The sequence below is a fragment of the Cajanus cajan genome, chromosome 2 (genome assembly GCF_000230855.2).
Source record: "Cajanus cajan strain Asha chromosome 2, NIPB_CcT2T_4, whole genome shotgun sequence".
In the NCBI taxonomy this organism is placed as follows: domain Eukaryota; kingdom Viridiplantae; phylum Streptophyta; class Magnoliopsida; order Fabales; family Fabaceae; genus Cajanus; species Cajanus cajan.
The window spans coordinates 7,428,566-7,444,377 of NC_138518.1; the positions used below are offsets into that span (position 1 = coordinate 7,428,566).

The window sequence follows — 15,812 nt, forward strand, 5'->3', positions numbered from 1 at the left end:
CTACGAAAATTTTGACTTGTACTTTTATAGGTAAAGTTCTAGTCTTCACTTTAATCCAAGCCGAATTAATTATAGAGTGGCTATCGAAGTGCTCTAGAGCTGGTTCTTCTTTTGGACTGAAATAAAGAGGTGAGTTGATCATTTCCAGTTGATCATGTTCTCTTTTTTCTAATGCTTCACACTGTTTTTGCCATTTCCAGTTGATCATGTTCTCTTCCAGATTCGATAAAGCTTCTGGCGTGAGAGAGAGGGTGCAAGACACCCTCTCTAGTCACCGCAACGAGTTGATCTCTCTTCTCTCCAGGTGAAAGTTAGAGTTGTGATTTTGGCAACCGGGTATTCTTAGATTCTCCGTGAATGATAAGTATGTGTGTGATAATAACTACTATTTTTGTTGCAAAGGTATGTTGCTGGGGGCAAAGGAATACTACAATCACATGACCTGAGGCACGAGCTAGAAAAGATTCTTGAAGAGGATGAAGGGATTTGGAAACTCAAAGATAGCCCCTTTGTCAAAGAGCTAGAATCTGCAAAGGTTAGCTAAGTATATTTTCGTAAGTTATAGCTTTGATAAATGACATACAATAGTTGAATTTTCTCGAGTTTTCCTTGTCATTGCAGTTTTTAAAAAGCTTTTGTTCCTGTTATTGCCACAGGAAGCCATAATTATACCTCCTTTTGTGTCAATGGCTTTGCATCCAAGACCTGGTGTTTGGGAGTATGCTCGTGTTAATGCATTTGAACTCAATGTGGATAATCTGAGTGTTGCAGAATATCTACGATTCAAAGAAGAACTTGTAGATGGAGAGTAAGGGTTATCTTTGTTATGTGCATTATTTTCTGCACTACTTTTTGAATTTATTCTTTACCATCCCCCAAAGTGTTGAATGAAATAAATGAATTGCGTGGCATTCTATGGTTTCAGTTTGGCTTCACGGAGAAATGAAATTATTACATGATGATTTTTGAAAATTTGATCCAGGTGCAATGGCAAAAACGTGCTTGAAGTAGATTTTGAGCCATTTAATGCAACATTCCCTAGACCAACTCGATCATCCTCTATTGGTAATGGGGTTCAATTTCTCAACCGTCATCTATCATCATTCATGTTTCGTAACAAAGAAAGTTTGGAACCTCTCCTTGCTTTTCTTCGCGCACACAAATATGATGGCCATGTAAGTTTGTCTAAAAGCATCATTCAATCATTTAGAAACAGTGATATTTATTTGTAGAAATTTTGACCGATGCCCAGAAATCTTAAAATATCAATATAAAGATATATTCGTTCGATGGTGAAGATTTGTTCTTTTATGGTTTTTGTGACACCCTTCTACCCCATAATAGATAAGTAACAACAATAAGAATAATTCAATAAATATAACATCAAGAAGGGTCCACATATTTTAATAAAAACTCATAGGTTCACAAGTCTTGAAATAAATAGAAATAATAATAATAATAATAATAAAGTTTTACTCTTAAAAGAAAATTATCAAGGTCTCTAAAGAAAAATGAAAGGGATCCAGAATTTACAAATATAAGGTGAATATAAAACTCCTAAAAATAAGTCTCCTCAAACGAAAAATAACAATTCATAACTAAAGCATCCTAAATTCATGCCCCAATGTCACATCCTATCAGAGCAGAACCCTTTCCCTTTAGAACTCAACACTATGAGTGCCTTCATCTTCACCTAAAAGAAAACCACATAAAAACAGGACGGTGAGAGATAGATAACATCATATATGAACATAGAGCTACCCAATTCCCACCCCACACCGTGCACCAAAATATCATCATTAACTATAAACAACAAATACATCTCATATAATTACCAAACATCATTTTTTTTCAATCATACAAGCTTTCATACACATGCTCACTATATGCTCATACACATCTCCTCTCCTAAGAGTCTCAACTTGGCACTCCGCACAATGGGCATACCTCGTCAATTCCCTTAGTTGTTGCCAATGCGGGCATACCGTTCTCACACCCTCCCAGGGCCGGTATGTTGCACGGTTAAACACCCAGCGGCCCGTGCAAAGGCAATCCACCCACCGTTAAACCCTCTGTGGTCAGTGAGCTGCGCAGTTAAACACCCAACGGCCCACGCATGGAATGCCTCCCGTCATGGTCCCCCCTGTCTCAACCCCTCTCTGGGCCCAGGGTCCAATGCAATATAGCCACGTCTGGCTTCTCAAGCACCACATGCAACTCATAAGTCTCATGCAACTCATGCATCCCACGTAACTCATAATTAATGCATCTCCATTATATAACATCATCACATGTCAATAACAATCCATGCAATATCATCCTCACATGCTAGGTACCTATCATTAAGTTATCAACATCATAGACCACAAATTTCACATAATTCTTCACACACATCACAATATCTATGACATTCAGTTAATAATTTAACCATAACTCGAGATATACATATCCTTTCTAAGTGATCCCAACTCCATTAGAATCCTAACATCAATATCTACAACTTTCATGAAGAACACAAATCCTAATAAAGTCGTTTAGGTTACCATTCAGGGCTCACAAAAATTGATGTTGTGGTTCACACACAGATTGGAAGGCTCAAATTGCAACTCACATAACTTGATCAAATATTAATATGTTTACACGATTCTTGTGTCTAAATGGTAGCCCCAGATGTCTAGTTTCTAACAAAACAAACGGCACTCGATTTGGATAACTACACAGAAAGATATCGTAAAATTACAAACGTATGTCGGGGTCTCGACGCCCGACGCCCAAAACTGGCGCTGAGCGCCCAAATCTCTGCCCAGACTCCCCTCTGTGAAATTAAACCTGCGTTTTACGAGTTCCAACAAGGTTTTTACCAATTTTCACTACTTCTACACCCCGTTGGTTCAATTTAACTCCATTTATATTCTTCATACGTTCCAAATCAATCCATACACATCTCAAGCCTCAAAAATTGGTTTCCATTGGTTTTACAAAAAAAAAAATCTAAACTCTTCTTAACACATAAAATTCAAGTCATCAAATTTAAGGATAAAGAATTAACAAGAAATCCCCAATGGAATTCAAAGACAATTCAAGAAATAAGTTCTTCCAAATGAATTAAGAATTTAGAACATCGATTGCACAGGTAATCGTTCAGAATTTTAAATAGAGTTCCTAGAGGGACTTAGGGATTGCCCTCACTACCCGAACACCCCTATATTCACATATGAAGAAACCCATCTCCCCCGTACCTGGATGAGCAGAAGATGAATGGTCTTGGTGTGATCTAAGATCGTTCCTGAGTACTCTTCCTTAGAGCTCTTTGTTTCTCCTTTTTTTTTCCCTAACCCTTCAGAACGCAAATGAGGCAGATAGGGTTAACACCACCTGACTCCTTTCTTAAAATTAATCCATTGGACTGGGTCAACCCAACCCATTTTCCTTCTCTTCTAACCCACTTCTAATTTTCCTCAAAATAATTAAATAAAATAAATACATGTATATTATAAAATATTTTTTCTCTATAATAATAATATATTTCTGACCCTAAATATAATAATATAATTTCAATAACAAAATATCATATAAAATCAACCTTCTCTTAAAACATATAAATATTTATTTAAAAATGCTAATAAAAATACTTATTTAATACATACAAAATAATTGTCCAAAATAATAATTATTTAAAACGTACAAAATAATATTCCTCTATAATTATTAAAATAATTATGACCAAATACCATCTAATAATAATAATAATAATAACCTTTTTGAAAATTGGGATGTTACAGTTTTGACCATGTAAGTTCCTAGTTTACCCAGTTTTGTGCCTGAGCTTTGATACTTATGTGGCACATGTTCAGCCTATTTTTGACCATGTAAGTTCCTAGTTTACCTAGTTTAGTGTTTGTGATGCAAATACTTTTTTCTTTTTTTCTTATTCTGAACTGTTTTGAACAGGTATAATAAAAGTCTATTAGGAGATCATATGGGAAAGTTCCCAGCTCCTTTTTTGATGAATACCATCCACTTTACAATTAGTTTTCCTTATGCAAATTGTTAAAGGAAATCAGGTATCAAATAAAGTCTTTAAAAAATTGTAGATTTTATTGTCCAAGTAAAAGTTCAAATCTAATTTGTTATTATTATAATTTCAGGCAGCTGAATTGAAATCTCCAGTAGATTTGAGACGTTCTTCTCAATCTAGCCATGTTCTTGAAGATAATGGAGGATCACCATGAGGAACTATTTAGAAATTTGCTTCAATTTTAGTTTGTTAGGAGCTTTTAGAACCATCTTTATATTTTTGTTGTTTTTATGTACCTAAGTTTCTTAAACTTAAGGACCATTTCTATGTTTGAAAGATACAAAATTTGGATTTAATATGTTTATTTAATGAATGACATTTTTATTTGCATCATTTATTTTAGTTTATCTTGATCACGTGTTTGAGATGATAATTTAAACAAATAGGTTGAAAATGTAATTATAAAAAAACATTTAGTTACAAATTGGACGCGAAATAAATTGTGGCAGTTAAAAACTGCTACAAATTGTTAATTAAAATGCATGTTTATATTTGCGGCGGTTTCCAAAACCGCCATTACTTTTTAACTAGTTTCAGTTTTCAAAATAGCGACAATTTTATAACTGCCGCAATTTTATCAATTATGTTGCAGCTGTTTTGAAAACCGCCGCAAAATGTAGTCGCGACGCACAACATTACGGTGGTTTACAAACTGTCGTTATATAAGTTTGCGGCGGTTAAAACCGTCGTCGCTTTTACTAAAAAACCGCCGCAAACATACAAGTTTTTTGTAGTGTTTGTGCATAATATGTTTTTGCGAATTTTAAAATTCGCAAGAAATTTTCCTGCAGAATTTCTTGCAAAAAATTCGCAGGAAACTTTCCTGCGAAAAAAATTTGCAAGAAAGTTTCTTACAAATTATTTAGCAAGAAATTCTGCAGGAAAATTTCTCAAGAAAACAATTAATGAAATTAGTACCAATTCTATTAATTATTTTTCAACTTTCAAATGTTCACAATGAATCCACCCAAAGTATTAAGAAATTTTCTTTCACACCTCCACCATGTGCTACATAACCTTTAAACTCTTAGATTGTACATTATAAGTCTAACACTCAACCATACAAATCAATTTGTAAGGTAAGTATTTTCCCAACTTATACACTTTTTAATTATTTTATTTCCAATCGATGTGAGACTTAAAATTTTCTTTAAATATTAATTAGATCATATCTTTAAAAAAATAATTAATTCATTATATTGAACAACAAAATTATATTATTATAAATTATTTTAACTCTTAAAATATTCAATATTCTAAAAAAATATTTTTTTATTAAATAATTTATTTTAAAATTTATTATTAAATTAAAACTCGTTATCATTAATTTATACATTTAATTAAAAGAAATATTTAATTTATTAATATTTTAAATTAAAATTAATTTTTATGTAATATTTATAAATGATTTAGTAAAATAATATTCTATTAAGTAAACACTTTTAATTTTAAAATTTTATAAATTATCAATAAATTAAAACTATCATTAAATTATCATATTTACAAAATTTTACATATTGAATTTAATTAAAATTAAAATGAATTATATGTTAAGTCAGACAAAGCAATTTCCAGCAAGATTTTGAATGAGACAAATATAATATATGTTATTTCTAATAACTGTGTTAGTGTTTCAGAAAAACATAAGTACAAGCAAGATGAAGAATAGAGCATGTGTCACTTCCTACACCAGATCCAAGACAAAAGTGGTTAAGCACCAGATGAAATCCGTCCAGACCATAGACAAAAGCTTCAAGCATCAGATGGAAAGATCAAATGAAGCCAAGTCTAGCACAAGAAGGACAATGATCAAGCTTTAGACGATACAGACCATAAACAAAAGCTTCAAGTATCAGACAAAGAATGAGTCAAGGCAAAGCACAGCATGAAGATCAGAAGAAACAAAATCAAATGATAGATGGAATATTAAATGTGCGCCAGACGATAATGAATTAAATATCAGACAAAGGTATGTCAAGGACAACCTAGAACGCAACGTAAGAAATCAAACGAAGGTTGGTCAAGAAACAGGAGAAAGTCAACAACACATAAGAAAAAAGACAGCACAGACTGAAAAGTATTCCAGACGGAAATAAAGTTTGTCCATTTACACTATTAACCAGACCAAAGAAAGTCAAAGAATTAAGGACAAATGCTCAGACGAAGATCAAGACTTGAGATGCATATGGACTACTAGACGCAGACAAAGACTGCCATGAAAGCATTCGAAGAATCAAGTCTCAAGAGACAACTCAGGCATCGTCTACGATCATACAAAAGCTCTCAACATGATCACGCGTTGAAAGGAAAATACAAAGAAGAAGAAAAACAAGGCAAAACCAAAAGCATGCATGTGTCAGAAAAAGTACATTACTTTTTCAGATAAGGACAACGCTTCTACAACTACATGACCGAAAAAGGACAAAAAGTTCCTAGGTCTCAGCTAAAGTCAGACACTGCTGCTAACAAAATGTAGAAGACTTCACGCCATGTTAGGAAGCAAAATTTAATGCAAAATCAAGTTCATTAAATGAAAGATCAAACTAATCATGAACAACTACATCTTACTTCAACGGACACTTTCAACGGGCAAATTTTACAAGACTATATATGTATCCCTACACTTATCTTTACATTCTTGCAAATTTGATTATATGCTTAATGTTATATGAAATGAAACATGAACATTGCATATAAGACTATTTGAATTTTAATTTGCTTGTAATCTCAACATCATGTCATATATACTACTATGTATCAATATACTTCTTTGGAAAGCCTTAGAAGAGGTTTTTTTTTTTAAACAAAGGAGATTTAGAAGAAATTTTTTAATAACCAATTTACCCTTTCTTGGTTAAGTCATCTTTTCTAACATTAAATAATTATATATATATATATATATATATATATTTATTTATTTATTTATTTATTTATTTATATTAAGGGATGATTATAACTCCATAAGGAGTATGTTAAACTCTCAAAATGTTGCATGATAACATGTTATTCATAGATTTTTGTTGATTTTATTGTTAAGTCTTTGACAAAACTTCACTTTTCTTGTTAAACATGAAAAATATTTAAAGAGATAACATGTTATTCATCTCTTTTTGAGCATCTTTGGTTGGGAAAGCATGCCCTTGCTACTGATGAAACATGCCTGTGCTTCCCTTTTTTTCTAAAGAAGCATGACCTCGCTAATAAAGAAGCTCACCCTTAGTTATTAAACATAATTGTGTTTGTTAAGATGCACAACTGTGCTTAGTAGTTCATCCTAATTTTTACTATAAATAAGGATATGTCCAAACCACATTTTTAGCAACCAAATTTTAGTTGAATTTTATATTTTCTCTTATTCTCCTATTTTAGGGTTGTGATGCAATTCCTAATGATGAATTAAATGAATTCCTTTTTGTTAATTTTTGTATTATTTTAATGTTTTAATTTTTATCCTAATTAATTGAAAGTGCATGATCAAACTCTTTTGATTAACAAAACAATAAAATAATTGAATTTTAGAAATTTGCATGATTAAGCTGTTTTCTTAATCCCTAATTAAGTTAATTTATTAATTCGCATATGCATTTTTATGCTTTGTTTTATGAATAAACTTCTTATGATCGATTTGAAGTTTTCCTAAAATAAAAACTGAACTATATTTTGTTATGTTTTCCTTTAGTGAGTAAGTTGCCTCCTAATTGTGAAGTTATTTTCAATGTTGTATCCTCTAGGTTTTTAAGTTGAAAGTTGAAACAATATGGTGGAGGTTGAACCATATTTTCCATAAGTGGCCAACGAGTAAGGTATAAAGTCGGGGTCAAAATCTCTAACTAAGTATTGAAAAGGTGTGCAATATTTGGAGGATAGTTGTTGGGTTAATTCCATATAAGTTTAGTTAATGCATGCTAGTGTAAGTGGTAAAACCTAAGAAAATAATTTGTATTTTGGTCACCATGTCAATTGTTGTAGTTTGGTAGGGTCAAGCCAATTAGATTGCTCACTAAGTTGAAAGAGATATCCAACTTTGATATGCGTGATTACACGTTAGTTGTTTAGTTGATTTGTGTTGCGCAGTTGTTCAACTATTCAATTGTTAAGTTGTTAGGATGTGAAATTTGTTAAAGTTGATATGCTTCTAAGTTTTAAAACTGATTTGAAGTTGATTACTTCTATAATATGATATTTTCTTTCACAAACTTTTTCCATGTGTTGCCTTGCTATAATTATACTTGGTAGGGAGTATGTTAGGATAAGGTTGAAGGATATGCTTGTGGATGACCATGCTAGATATGACACCTTTGTTTTGTAGAGTTGTTCTGATACATCATGTATATAAAGACACTTGATCGACTCTAGGATTTATGTTTTAAGTACTTTTATATTAAATGTATACGTATATATGTACATGGACTTTTTGTAACCCTATATGGAAATTTATGTTTTCAAGTCAAGTTTAATAGATTATGTTTTCTGCACCTTATATATATATATATATATATATATATATATATATATATATATATATATATATATATATATAACTGTTGCATGAATTAATACTCATGTAGTGTTTGATGATAATTCTAAGCTAGTAGATGTTTACATTTTTCGTTGTACTATAATTATACTTTATTAATTATATTGACCTACCAGATCGTTATAAGATTTGTTTTTATGTTTTCTCACACCTTATATATAATCTAATAATGTATTAACAATAAGATATTTTTTTTGTCCAACCATATATATCTATACCTTTCAGCCCACAAGGTCATAAGCTAATCTCGCTCGCAATATTGTGATTAATGTTGACTCAAGGGTTTTTTCACACCAAACATGGGATATCAATAAGTTTTCAAGTAGAATTTAAAAAAAAATGTCAACTTAATATAAATAGAATTATAAAAAATTAAGATATAAAAATTGTAAATTAATATAAATTACTGAATTGTATTTTATAAGAAAATTATTAAACATAATAAATAAAATATATTTTAAATATGTAATTCTTATTAAATGTTTGTTTTTATTTATCTAAAAATATATATTTAATTATATTTTAAAAATTAAATTTTTTTTAATAGCACCAATTCAAATCAGTTTTCTACATTGGTTTTTGACCACTTTTCACTAGTTTTGATTGTCTAAATCGCTTCAATTTTTTTAGTTAACTACAAAAATGATGATTCTAAGAGGTTAAAACATGTTTCTATTCCTTATAAAAGGAGAAAAAAATAATTTTGATCTCTCAAATTTTTATTTTTTTTATTCCTTTAAATTTAAAATTAAATTTTTAGTTCATACTATTATGTGATTCTTATTAACTATATATATATTCACCAAGAAGGTTAAGTGATCATTTGAATTTAAGTTGTGACACTCACTACCTTACATACTATTATAAACTCATAATTAATCAAAGATAAGACAAATTTTTGGATTAATATTTTTGAATAAAACAAAGTTCTCAAAACTCCTCATGCCACATAATCAAACAAATACAAAAAAACCTAAAACAATGCTCAGTGATTACAAAATAAAATCTAACAAATAGTTCTAGCATAAAGAAACAACAAAATGGAAAACATGAAATCCTAGCAACAACTCTAACGTCACATCCTATTAGAACACAACACCAATGCAAGGCCTAACTCTCATCTCCAACCTCATCACTCTTAGGATGAATCTCACCTACATAAATACATCAAAAGAAATCAACAAAGAAGAAAAGAGAGTGAAAAACATTTCACATTGATTACCGGTATAAGATGTTGTTGGGTAGCTGCACACAACAAAACATTACATATTCACGTCACATATCATATATAGATCACTAAGTAAACAATTGTATATTCAAATATTTCATGAAACACCATATACAATATTTATAACTTGCATCTATTCAACCCACATCGTTATATTCACAATAATGCAATGGACACGAACTTCCTAGACTTAATGCATGTGGAGCCACTAAACAATTTCAATTATTTTCCTAAGGCACAACTGGAGTAGCCTAGGAGAACATACCAAGTCAAGCCATCATAACACTCAACACTAAGAGGATATACACCAAGGCACATTGGGATAGTGGTGTTGTGCAAGTTACATCCATTGTACATAATAGGTGGAATTGGGGCTCCTAAACTTAGTTATCCCCATGCTTTTACATAAGGAAGGCCTTTTCTAACAACGTATTCCATATCATATCCCTCACAAAACAATTGATGCACATGATGCATGTAACACAAGACTTGATGCATATTCATATGAAGCATATTCATATTACATACTTAATCTAAATCAAATAGCAATTGCATCCTAGCTAGACAATCTTTCCCAAACCTCATCGAGACTAAACCACAGGTTGGACTTCACATCTCATGACCATCACATGATTCACGCATAATACATCTCATGTCTAATAATATTACTAAGAAATCACTCTCACAACTATATACATACAACCAATGATAACTCAATACAACATTCTTACTTAACGAATATATTCACTCAACATCATGTTTCCCACCAAAATATCATAGCATACTTACAAAATAATAATTACACAGGAAATAAAGTGATACTCGACATGGGGCACCTTGTGCCTGGTGTAGTCCATGTAGAGAGCATACATTGCTCTTTAGATTAATGATCTTGACCGGTGTAATCCTTCTATGCCCAACAAACTTACAATAAGGCTAGAGGTCCCACGCTCGACATGAACCCTTCATGCTTGATGTTAAGGTCATAGAGAATATCCTTTGCTCTCTATCACTCTTGTGCCTGGTGACCATTGATGGCACTCGTAGTTGTGTTAGGAACGACATTTTTGTAGCAAGTGCATAAAATTGCACAAGACATCCCACATTCAATTACACGAATTTCAATCGGTAAAAACATACCAAAAGCATGATTAAATGTTAATAAGCCATCAATTTACACCCTTTCTTGCATCCTCCTTTACTAATTTAGTTTATTCTATCCTTAAGGTTCCCGTACGAACCCACAAACACCCACAGATTCATGATTACAGGTAATTATACAAAAATACAAAAATAAACATTACCACTCACTAATTGCTATAATTAAAGCAGATAAAAAAGACATAAAATATAAAATCACAAGTTACAATCAAGAATTAAGATTTCTCCCTCATACAACATACACAATAAGAATGAGATTGGTGACTAATCTCACTATCCTACAAATATCCCACACCCAAGAGTAAGATTACTCACTCCCCTTTACCTTAGTAAATCCTAGTTGATGGGTGCGGATCTTTGAGATGCTTTCCATGATGTCTTTTGTTCTCCAAGTTCTTTAGAGTATATAAGCATAAAAAGAAAAAATGAGATGCATAAAAAGGAAACTGACGTTAATACCTTGTAAAAACTCTCATGTTTAAATCTTTAGTTAATTACTTTGACCATGGTTACGTTTCCCCTTCCTTAAAATAATTAAATATGGTGTATAATTAAAATAATATAATTTAAAACAAAATTTTCCAATGCACATAACTAAAATAATTTATGAAACATTAATTTCTTTTTATTTATCGATAGTCATATAAAAACTTTTAATTATATAAAATTCTTACTAGTTTATTTAGAAAACTTGAGGTGTTACACAAGGGACACACATAGCTATAGTGCAAGTAAAAGTAATTTTTAGTGACAAATATTTATGTCACTATAGGGTGTATATCACTATATGTCATTTTTTTAAGTGAATAAAACGTTAAAGAAATATATTTTACAAGTATTTCCTAGGTATGAGAGTTAATCATTGGGAAGCATCTACGCATTGGTAGTAAGTAAACCACACAAATGAATTTGACATCATATCATAACTCAAAATCTTAAAACATTCGGTAGGTGGATCTTTTTCATTTATATACTACTCAACATATTTAACTTTAACTTGAGATTCACTTTATACTTGAACTTCAACAATATTAAAACCAAAATTTATTCATTTTATAATAGTAAAAAATAATTATTAAAAAACTAGAAGAATAAAAATAAAATTTTTTATTTTATAAAAATCAAATTAAAATCCATGTATACTTAAAAAAATATTTAAATATAATTTAAATCTGAATGTTGATAGACTGAAAAACAATTTGTTTTCAGAACTATAACGTGAACGATGATTAAAAAATTTGACTTCTAATTTTGTTTTTTGATTAGCTAAAAGAAATGTATTAAGGAGACACTAGGGGTGTCAAACCCAAATACAAAAATGTTGAAAAATAAGAAAGGAGTTACAAATAGTCTTATACTACTCCAAAATTATATATTCCTATCATGAGTAATACATGACATGAATTTAGTGTTTAATCATTAAAAAAAAAGTATTATGGTTTTATTTATAAACACTCATTTGTAAAACGAATGGGTTAATTTGACTCATAGTAATAAGAAATTGAAGTAGTATATACCGAAGGATCTAAAATTCAAAATTTTAAATTTTATATTATTTAACCATTCAATATCTTTTGCATGTATCTCTTTCGTATCGAAAATTTGCGTTGCGGAAAAGGATTAAGACACACCCACCAATCATCTTTAGAAATGGAAATGCCAACCACCCATTTTAATATCTAACTAACACGTAACTACGATGTAGTCATCTTTAATTGTTCCACCTTAGACTCAATAGAAAATGAAAATGAGATCGAGACATTTTCTATTTCTATATTTATTTAAAAATATTTAAAAATTATTAATATTTGTTAAATTAATTAATGTTGTATCTGATTTTTGAATTTCAAAATCTTGTATTTGAGTCTTGGATAATTAATGTTTAATATTATTTTTTATTATTTAAAAGTTTTAAAATAATTTTTTGAAAAAAATTATGAATAATTATCTTTATATATAGATATAAATATAGCAAACACATTAAACAAGTTGTGTAGAATATATTAGTACTCGTTCTGTGTACAATAAATATTACGTTAGAAAAAATAATAAATTTTAAAAAAAAGATTAGGTTAGATTTTTAATATAATATTAATTATTTAATTTATTTGTGTTTCTAAAAATATCATTTAAAAGATGTATTTATTATTATATTGTTTTTAATGAAGAAAATTGATTTTTATAAAATTATATTTTTATTTATTTATTTATTTGTCAATTACTTTATTTGTATAAAATAACTTTAAAACAAAAAACGAGATTGATAAGTATTATTTTAATATAATATTAATCGTTATCGATTGTAGTTTGAATTGCTGTCAGCCACTCTGGTATGCAATATACTTCAGAAGTGCAGTAGTTTATCACGGGAATGCTAGTTTCTGAATTGAATTTATAATAATATATTCAAAGCATAATGCATGAGAAAGTGAGCAACAACATCATGAAGACAAATGTTTTATTTAGGGTTTTATTGTTGTTGCGGTGGTCGACCCAATTGCAGCCCGTAATTGTAGCATGATTTTAAATTACTTAAAATTTTATAATTTAACTGCAATATAACAATAATAATACAATTTTAATAGATTTATAATATTTTTTTTTCAAGAGATTTTAAAAAAGGGAGAAAGAGATTTTGAGTAAAAAAAATAAAAAAAAGAAATCTAATTATTTATTTATATTTATGCAAATATATAAAAAATAATTTCACACTGCAACGACCGCAATCTACTTTCGCAATAGACACAATATACGCAGCTACAGTAGTTGTAATTGCAACTACAATCGTGACCGCAACTACAATTTAGATCCATGGTTTTGATTATCACAGAGTCTTCCTTTTTTGCTACGTTGGAATTAACCGTGTCACTGCCACTACTAAAAAAATGTCATTTTCTTACAAATTCTCTTACAAAAAAATATTTCGCAGAAATTTTTTACAAATTTATTTGCAAAAAATAATTTACAGATAATTCTTACAAATTTTGCTACAATTTTAATAATCATAGAAATTTTGTTCCATGGTAAAAATTTGCAAAAAATATTGTAAGAATTTTAATTTGTTTCTTGTAGATTTTCTTGCAAAAATAAATTCGCAAGTAATGTTTTTACTAAATGGTAGAAAAATTTTGCAGGTAACTTTTCCTGCAAATTTTAATCAGCAAGAAAAATAAAAAAAATATATTTAAATTTATAAGTTTAATATTTTAAAAAAACTTCAAGTCCCACATCGATTGAAAATAAAACAATTAAAGAGTATATAAGTTGGGGCAACACTTATCTTATAAGTTGATTTATATGGTTGAGTGTTAGGCTTATAATCTACAATCTTAGAATTTAAAAGATTATGCATCACATGTTGGAGGCATGGAAACAATGTTTCGGTTGAATTCATTGTGAGCATTTCAAAGTTGAAAAATTATTGATAGAATTTATAGTAATTTCTTTAATTTTTTCGTAAAAAATATTCCTGCAAAATTTCTTGCAAAAAAATTCACAGGAAACTTTCCTGCAAATTTTTTTTTACAGGAAACTTTCCTGCGAATTTTTTTCGCAAGAAAATTTCCTGCGAATTTTAAAATTCGCAAAAAAATATTATCTACGAAGGTATTACCTGCACATAAAATTTTGCAGGAAAATTTGCAGGAACAACGTTTCCTGCGAATTTTTGCAGGAAAAGTCGCATGTAATAAGAGAAGTTTTAGTAGTGTGCTAGAAAAATGTCATTTTTCTGCAAATTTTCCTACAAAAAAATATTTGCAGAATTTTTTTGCGAATTTTCCTGCAATAATAATTTCACAAAATTTTCTTACAAATTTATTTGCAAAAAATAATTTACAAATATTTTTATGAAAAATAATCTACAAGAAGTCTTTGGTAATTTTGCTACAATTTTAATGATCGTAGAATTTTTTTTCCATGGTAAAAATTTGCAAAAAATGTTGTAAGAATTTCATTTTGTTTCTTGCAAATTTTCTTGTAAAAACAAATTCGCAAGTAATGTTTACTAAATGGTAGAAAATTTTGTAGGTAACTTTTTCTGCGGATTTTCCTGCCAATATTAATCTACAAGAAAATAAAAAGTTTAAATTTATAAGTTTAATAATTATAAGACTTTTAATTAAAAAATATTATTTGACAAAATTATTTATAAATATATCATTATAATGAAGTCAGCGGAAAAAACACATAGAAGGGAGGTTGAATATGTGTGTGTGAACAAACACTACTAGAATTTCTCTTATTACATGTGACTTTTCCTGCGAATATTTTTGAAAAATTCGCAGGAAACGTTGTTCCTACAAATTTTTCTGCGAAATTTTATCTGCAGGTAATACCTTCGTGGATAATATATTTTTGCAAATTTTAAAATTCACAGGAAATTTTTCTGCGAAATTTCTTGCGAAAAAAATTTGCAGGAAAGTTTCTTGCAAAAAAAATTTGCAGGAAAGTTTCTTGCAAAAAAAATTCACAGGAAAGTTTCCTGCAAATTTTTTTGCAAGAAATTTTGCAGGAATATTTTTTACAAAAAAAATTATAGAGAAAAATATATGGCAAATTTATATTATTTTAGTCATATCCACTTGTGACCTACATCCAGTCCCTAACCAACTCAATTGAGATTTTCCACTAATCTTTCATGTCATAAGTTTTATAATAATAATACCACATGCAATACACTTCTACATCACCAAAGAAACCATTTCTTACACTCGAAGAAACACTTACTTGTAGCACTCACTATAAGATTTTTTTTCTCCTAAAACATATACTTAAGAAAACAAGTTACGGATATTAAAGAATGAATT

The 15,812-nt window shown here is 29.4% G+C and overlaps 1 protein-coding gene and 1 long non-coding RNA gene across 4 annotated transcripts; one reads left to right on the forward strand and one right to left on the reverse strand.

Moving 5' to 3' along the window:
* The first annotated feature begins 135 nt into the window (after positions 1-135).
* LOC145954124 (sucrose synthase 2-like) lies at positions 136-4,411 on the forward strand. Of its 3 annotated transcripts, XM_083067861.1 has the most exons (6): positions 136-304; positions 403-535; positions 657-808; positions 983-1,175; positions 3,952-4,064; positions 4,149-4,411. In XM_083067861.1, exons 1-5 carry the CDS (start codon positions 207-209, stop codon positions 3,955-3,957), a joined length of 582 nt encoding a protein of 193 aa, XP_082923987.1. In that variant the 5' UTR covers positions 136-206; the 3' UTR covers positions 3,958-4,064; positions 4,149-4,411. The 3 variants fall into 3 exon arrangements, 2 of the variants coding, with proteins under 2 accessions (XP_082923987.1, XP_082923986.1); XM_083067860.1 differs by lacking the exons at positions 3,952-4,064; positions 4,149-4,411 and having other exon boundaries at positions 983-1,312; XR_014431287.1 differs by lacking the exons at positions 136-304; positions 403-535; positions 657-808; positions 983-1,175 and adding an exon at positions 3,775-3,869.
* Positions 4,412-9,490: 5,079 nt separating this feature from the next.
* On the reverse strand, positions 9,491-11,549 carry LOC114915033 (uncharacterized). Its single transcript, XR_003802871.2, has 2 exons — positions 11,330-11,549; positions 9,491-9,769 (listed from the first exon to the last, which is right to left on the reverse strand). It is a non-coding gene; the product is annotated as an uncharacterized LOC114915033 (long non-coding RNA).
* Between the last annotated feature and the right edge of the window lie 4,263 nt (positions 11,550-15,812).

Bases quoted from the DNA above. Each gene is read 5' to 3' on its own strand.
- LOC145954124 (XM_083067860.1), top strand. From the start codon at position 207: ATGTTCTCTTCCAGATTCGATAAAGCTTCTGGCGTGAGAGAGAGGGTG. The intron at 305-402 runs GTGAAAGTTAGA...TTTGTTGCAAAG, and splicing joins TTGATCTCTCTTCTCTCCAG to GTATGTTGCTGGGGGCAAAG. The intron at 536-656 runs GTTAGCTAAGTA...TTATTGCCACAG, and splicing joins AAGAGCTAGAATCTGCAAAG to GAAGCCATAATTATACCTCC.